Raw genomic sequence first — 7,912 nt, forward strand, 5'->3', positions numbered from 1 at the left:
CCGTCTAGCTTTCAGCTCTGACATGCCATCGCCTGGCTCCAGGCAGATTACCTTTAGAGCCGTGCAGCAGCTAAGGGCCAAGGGGGTCGAGGACCGCATCTCCCGTGTTGTCTTTGGCTTTGCCATCGACACGCCGTCACTAGGCTTTGAACAGATTACCTCTGGAGCCAGCCAGCGGCTAAGGGTCTAGGGGGTTCAAGACTACCTCTCCCGTCTACTCTTCGGCTTCACCACCGACGCACCATCACTAGGCACCGGACGGATTACCTCCAAAGTCACGTAACAGCTAAGGGTCGAGGGAGTTAAGGACCACCTCTCCCATCTAGCCTTCGGCTTTACCTCCTACGCACCATCGCCAGGCTCCAGACAGATTTCATCTGAAGCTGGGCAGCAGCTAAGGATTGAGGGGGCTGAGGACCACCTCTCCCGTCTAGCCTTTGGCTTTATATCTGACACACTATAGTCAGGCTTTAGATGGATCGCCTCCGAAGCTGGGCCGCAGTTTAACACCCTGATTTTCAGATTTCTCAAATTTCTGAAATTTTCTAAGATTATTGAATAGCTTCTCTAGTAGTATAGGTTTAAAACCTATTTTCGGAATCAATCAATTAATATAGGTTATTATTTTGTGTGCATTGCATGCTGAGTTTTGTTAGGAGTCAGGTAAATACATTCGAGTCCCTTTTTTTCTCTTTGGCGTTTTGAGTGAAAAAGATTTTGTAAAGGTTTTTACAAAACTCAGTAGTGAATAAGGTAAGGATCTTAATGGTTGGAATTGAAAATCCTTGAATTCATCATCTATTCAATCCTTGATCATACTTGATCCTTCTCAAGTTCAATTCAAATCTTATCTAAATCTTTGTTTAAAGTCAATGTCTCTCGTCTTTCTCAAAATTCTACCCAAATCCAAAATCAAATTCCTTATCTACTCATATTCTTGTTCAACCTCATCCTTTTTATTTCTTTTAAATTCACTCCAAGCTCAATTCAAATTCAAACCCTATTCAAATTTCTCTGCAAAAGTTTTTTTCTCAAGCCTAGATATACCTAAAGTGTCTTTAGGCTCAATCTTGCTCAATCTTGCTCAAGATAGCATTTTCAGAAGTTCCAATGACTACCAAAGTTGTAGATCTTTTCGAGTACTACAGATTAAAGCAAGGTGAGGACCCCTTCTTCTCCTCCCTTACTACTGTTTTATCATCATACTAAGTCCCTAGCCAAGCCCTAGCCCCAGCCAAAGCCTGATCTACACCGCCACGGTCATGGCCGTCGCGGACAACCGTGGGACAGCCATTGCCAACCACAGCATGTCGCAGCCATCACCAGTCTCATCTCCGTTGATCGTTCTTCCTCTCAGTGGATGATCTACCCAAAATATGCCATAGCATTGTGTTCCCCAGATATATGAACATCTCTGTTTCAACGGTTCCTCAAAATTCATAGCCAATCTCTGGCAACGCGAGCGTCCTCATTCCTGCATCTATTCACGGTCACCACCAAACCTAGCAGCAATCATCGCTGTTTTGCCACTACCTCGGATGACCCCTTACAAAACCAACCATACCGCTGAGTTAGTCTATCCGCGTTCTACGCCATGCTTCCCTCGTTTCACTGAAACACCACTGAAGCCGACATCGATGTTTGTGGCCACATGCTCGATCGCCATCTCCGACGAAACCCGAACCACCACCGCTACATAAAGTCACCAGTAGTATCCTTAACCTAGAAGCACAACCTTCAGCCTTTTTGATCCATCATAGGTGGTCGATACTATATCTCAGCGTATCCCTTCTTTAATCCAAAATGTTACTTGCATAGCATGCCAAGTTAGCGGCACATTATTCTCCTTAGCCTAGTCAGTGAAGTCTGGTATGCCCTACACATCTTAAATCTTGCGCAATGATGTTGTCAAGTCTGACACAGTGATTGTGCAATAAATTCTTTTCCTATAGGATGATAACTCCAGTAAACTAGTTATTCCGTTTCATCCTTATGTTAATTGCTATAAGAGTTTAACGTTTATTCTATTAAAGTATTGCTTTTTTTACTTCACTTGTGACGTCCTTATGTGTGTTGAACTTCCTGGGCACACATAAGTTGCATCTGGTTTTGGCCGTTAAAACCAGGTGTGACAAGCAGCTAAGAACCCGAAGGGTCGCGGACCACCACCCGAGCTGGTCCCCAAAGGTTCCAGATGGACTTCGTTGGGTCGGAAATCTGGAACAAATTTGGAAGAAGGCCCTAGCAACGCCGAACCAGATGGACTTCTGACGTCATGTTCTACCATCTTTCCCGTTGAACTTAACAAAATCAGGGACCTTAAACCCACATGGATATGGAATTGTGTCACAATAATTAGGGTATGGTTTTTGATAACCACATGATTCACCTTTGAGTGCTGCCCCAACTGTTCCCTCAAAATATTAGTCATTTGCTCTTTGATGCTTTCATGCCCAAAAAGTGTTTCGGCCATAGGCTGATTGGATGACGCATTAGCTGTGGTTGTGGCCCAAAAGATTGTTGTTGTGGCGTATCATGAGAGTGTGAAGTCAAGTGTTGCATATGTGGAGTATTTTGTGAAGGCACATTGAAGTAAGTATCCGACAATGGACCATAGGGTATGCTGGTACCTTGTGGGGGTATAGGAGGTGTGCTATATGCCACGGTGTTGTAAGGAACTAATGGCATACTTGCTCAAATTTCAGCAGCCCGGCTATTGGCCACGTACTAAACCAGACTAGCTATGCTACATGAAGTAGTCGGAACCCGAAAAACAAATGAGGACACCTCCAGCTTGCTAGTACTCAATGTATTAAATGGAGGCATTACCATACCAACCGGACCAACATTGGGTTGGCTATGAGTTTGTTGCATTGGCATATTTTGTTTTGTAGGCAAAGGTGTTGCAAATTGTGCCGATGGAACTAATGGTGTTGTCTGAAATTGATTACCATCGTTGGAATTTGTGGTGCTAGCATCATGTAGTTGGGGCTATTTTTTACCTTTTTCATCTTGCAATTCAATAAACAAAGCCCTAACATGACTAGACAGTACATGATCTAGACTTTTAACCAATGTTTCAGAATTATTGAACATAGCAGCACCAACAGACTGATCTACCATATGCGCAATGTGCTCTGTGAAATAATGAGTAGAATCACTTACATCGGTCTTTACCTCATGCTTGCCGTGGATGATTGAAATCGGATCGCCCCTCTTGATGACACCTTGACGTGTTTTCTGATAGCATGCAAGCATCATCTTCTCAACCTCCCGCTTTTGAGCTTCAATAGCTTGGCGATCCTCCTCGGGAAGCTCTTCAAGCGTAGGTGAGATGATATTGTCCATGTTGATTTCGGCTCCCTCCTCCTTAGACATGGCGCAACAGCGTACAAAGGGTGTCGACGCCGAAACCCTAGGTATGGATGTTGATGGAGAACCGTCGGTCCCTAGTGGAGTCGCCAATTTGTGTTAGCACAGAATTAGGTAACACCTCACCAACACGATTTCCGTCAAGGATAGTTGTCACTTTTCGTAGTGACACGTGACATGTTTACAAGCAAACAAGCAAAGGTTTCGACCGGAAACCTTGGAGATCGCCGCTCGGATGATTTATGAGCAAATCGATAAAGAACGATCACCCGAATGATAGGGATTTGAAGTAGCAGTGAAGAACTAATCGTAAATTGCAAGAAAGTAAAGGCTAAACAAAAAGTAGATGCAATAGATGCGATTGATTGATGGATATGCAATCTGCCTCCACCCCTCTTCTATTTATAAGGGGGGTATGGTCTTGACCCTATGGAATCAAAGTAGGACTCTATTCCAACCCTAAACACGCTCTGTTCAGCCAAAATCACGAAAGAGATCCGAACAAATCCACAAATCCACTTTGATTCAGTTTCGGACTGAACACTGGATGGTCCAATGAGAACAAACTCCAATACACCGGACCACCCGGTGAGTTCACTCAGCCGAAACTCTAAGACTCGGTCTTACACACACCGGATATTTTGACGTCATGTTTATACTCACTGGAGCATGTCACCGGACCAATATTTGCAGAGAGCAAAATTTTGCAAAGTTTTCCTTTTGAACACACCAGATGATCTGACGATCATCAAAGACCTCTCTGGACAATTTTCACCAGAGAACATTTTTCGGCTAAAAACCTTCTTCTTCTCACCGGATAGTCCGGTGGTACCCCGGAATCTCCACCGAACCATTTCTTCCAGCGAGCAAGTTTTTGGTGCAAATTTACCTTCAATACACCGGATAGTCCAGTGATACCCCGGAATCTCCACCAGACTATTTCTTCCACAAAGCAATTTTTCGGCACAAATTGATCTTCTACACACCGGATAGTCCGACGTTTTCACTGTATCATTCACCAGACTATTTTATATAGAGGGCATGTTTTACGGCACCAAATTCCAACTATAAGCACCAGATAGTCCAGCGTTCAATGAGCCCCTCATCGGACTATTTGTTTCAAAAAGCATTTCTTCTGGCCGAAATCGAACTATAAGCATCGGATTGTCTAGTGATGACATGGCATTGATCACAGACTATCCGGTATATACAAAAAACCTGGTCATGCCATTTTTTGCTATCAACAGAGGCCTTATTCCCAGAGGCTGCGGACCTCTTCGGGCCACCTCTCTGGCACGTATATGGCCTTCCGAAGACTCGAAGCTACAGTAAATCCCTCCAGAGCCTTCGGCCTCTGGACTCTCAGCAGGAGGCCTTATCATCGGAGGCTGCGGACCCCTTTGGGCCACCCCTCTAGAGCCCATGCGGCCTTCCGAAGCCTAAAGAAGCAGTCGTCCTGACACCCCCGACAAAGCGGTGCCCGGCCCCAATTTGCAACCGGCTCACCCCTCAGGGGGCAGGCACCATAATAGTTACCACAATAGATATTTTTCTTTTATGTAGGGTAAAAAGTAGTTATCCAGGATAAGATCCAGTAATTCAGCCAAGTCCTAGATATTGGTACATCATGATAACTTGTACACTAAGCTATGTACTACCCTATAAATAAGGGGTCGTGATCATCTGGGAAAGAGAGGTCAAGAGGAGAATGCTCACGGCAACACACAAGACACAGAGGTACCTAAGCGCTAAACCACACTATGATACTCCCCCAAACCGATCCATTTTTCTACTATCAATACATTTATGGTGTTCCATTCTCTCAAACTTTGTCTCCAAGCTTGAGTCTCCTCCTTAGAAGAAACTTCCGCTGTACTTGCTGGGACAAGATGATCTCTTGCTCCAACAGCCTATATTATTGGTGAATGGGTCTCTGGCAAAAGCTCAAGTGATGATTCAAGCGATGATGAAGATAACAACTTTGCGGGCCTCGTCATCACCAATGATGATCCAGCTCTACCTCCACCACTGCCTCATGGCAAAAGGTAACAACAAGGTGAGTAGTGAGGATGATGGTAGTAGTAGTGATGATGATGGTCTTTCTCCTAATGATTTATCTAAGCTCATTAATGACTATGCTACTATCATCAAGAAACAAAAAGCTAAAATCAAGTCTCTTGAAAATGCTAATGCTATGCTTAGTTCTAATCATGATGAGTTGCTTGCTAAATACAATGATGTGCTTAAGTAACATGATGAAGTAGTTACATCTAGCAAGTCTATTGAGGCTAGTAGCAAGAGGCAAAAGCTTGAGCATATTGACTTGAAATGCAAATATCAAGAACTTGAGTTTGCTTATGATGCCATTGATCCTAGCATGAATGAATTGCCCACTATTGATGTTGTTAAGGTCAATGCGTCTACTTCTTGTGATGATCTTCTTGCTATACCACGCTCCTCTTCTTGTGATAGTATATCATCTTCTAAGACTAACCATTCAAGGGAGCAAGAGCTCAAAGAGAAGATTGCAAATCTCAATTCATGTGTGGCCCGGTTGACTAGGGGGTACAAGCACAAGGAAATTCTTATGAAGAATGCATTGTACTACAACAAGAGAGGCCTTGGACGCTTCCCCAACCTGGTGGATAAGATCATCAAGTCACCGAAGATCAACAATTGCTTCATTAAGGACGTTGGTTCATATTGCCAACATTGTGAAGTCACCGGTCACCACACAAGTCACCCCTTCCTACTTTGCCTTCTAAGTACAAGTCTACATTCAATGATCACCATTTTCTATTGCATAAACTTAAAAGTGAGAAAGCCATGGCTACATTCATTGGAACTAAATCTAAGGAAAAGCTTCCTAGGCAAATTTGGGTGCCTAAAGCTCTTGTGAGTCACTTCAAAGGTACCAAACTTTGTTGGGTATCTAAACAAAAAACTTGATCCATGTGTGTAGGTGAACTACAAAGCCGGTGGTAAGCACTGGGTGCTTGATATTGGATGCACACAACATACGACCGATAATGTAAAGATGTTCACCTCACTAGAAGATGATGTGGGAGATCATGAAAAAGTCACCTTTGGTGATAACTCTAAGGCAAATGTGGTAGGTTTGGGTAAGATAGCAATCTCCAATGATCTCTCTACTTTAAAGGTAGCTAGCTATAAATGCTTATTTTAAATGTTTTTAAGATAACTACCCTATTTAGTATTTACTTTTCATATAAGCGAGACATATTATGAAAATCTTATCGCCAATGGTGATGTCTCTCTACAACTACTAGGCTTGGATGCTTGGCAACAATATATATAACCATGTGAAAATTTAGACATACTGAAGGCTAGTTGGTTTAGAGGTACCCAGTAACACCCACCTCACAAGATTTGTATGTGTAATATATACTTATTCCAATCTATCTTAGGTCTATATATCTGATTTATAGTTTTTCATTCTTAATTTTATGGCACAGACAATTACGAAACATACTTGCATAAAAAAGATCAAAGGATGCCATATCTTATCCAATACTTTTCTTATTTCTTATTTCTAATTAGTCACATGCCCAAACATGTGAAACTTATTGTTAGATTACAACTCATATATAATCTAGAGGGAGGCACCACTAGCAAAGATTTGCTGCCTATAGGCAGCGGGGGTCGCCAAGGCTTGTGGGTTGAAGAGTTGCTGCTCTTGTTGCCAGTAAGCAATGGGGCTCACTAGGGCCAGTGGGTTAAAGAGTTGTTGTTGCTGCTGCTGCTGGCTGTAGGCGACGAGGCTCGCCGTGGCTAGTTGGTTAAAGAGTTGTTGTTGCTGCTGCTGCTTCTGTTGTTGCTGCCAGTAGGCGATGGGGCTCACCAATGCACGTTGGCTAAGGATTTGCTGCTGCTGCTGTTGCTGCAAGTTGGCTATGGGGCTCACCACAGCAACTTGGTTGAAGATCTCCTGCTGCTGTTGCTGCTGCAAGTAGGTGGTGGTGCTTGCCATGGCCAGCAGGTTGTAGAGCTGCTGCTGCCGCCAGTTGGCCGCAGGGTTCACTGGGGCCTGTGGGTTGAAGAGCTGCTGCTGCGCTGCAATGTCCTGTATTGTCAGATGCGCCAAACTTTGCTGACGTAGGAAGTCCAGTTGTTGTTGGATGATCACAGCTGATGAGGGAGAGATGCCTACAGCGAGCTCATTCTGTAGTATGTTGTATTGCACGGATGGGTGTGTCGCTCCCAAAACACTCACCGATGGGAAGTATCGCGGAAATGTAACAGCGGAAGTGACACTTATCGAAAGAGCAAGGAAAGCAAACAACACAATTATCTTGGTTGCCATTGGTTTCGAGATTTTGGAGGTGTATTTCACTTTCTACCTTGCTACTCGTTGTCAATGGTATGAGTGATAGACAAAGGACTGATTTGGGCCCTATTTATACACACGAGTGATCATGTAGCTCCACAAGGTGTTGGCCATTGCTGGAACTCATGTTATAGGCTAGATAAGCTAGAGATGACATGGTATCTAGTCGATTTCGACATCTCCTGATCCCTT

At 43.7% G+C, this 7,912-nt stretch overlaps 1 protein-coding gene across 1 annotated transcript; it reads right to left on the minus strand.

Annotated features, from left to right (window-relative positions):
- Positions 1 to 6,985: 6,985 nt before the first annotated feature.
- LOC133928036 (22 kDa alpha-zein 4-like) lies at positions 6,986 to 7,696 on the minus strand. Its single transcript, XM_062374328.1, has one exon. It carries the CDS (start codon positions 7,694 to 7,696, stop codon positions 6,986 to 6,988), a length of 711 nt encoding a protein of 236 aa, XP_062230312.1.
- Between the last annotated feature and the right edge of the window lie 216 nt (positions 7,697 to 7,912).

Source organism: Phragmites australis, chromosome 9 (assembly GCF_958298935.1).
Source record: "Phragmites australis chromosome 9, lpPhrAust1.1, whole genome shotgun sequence".
Taxonomy (NCBI): domain Eukaryota; kingdom Viridiplantae; phylum Streptophyta; class Magnoliopsida; order Poales; family Poaceae; genus Phragmites; species Phragmites australis.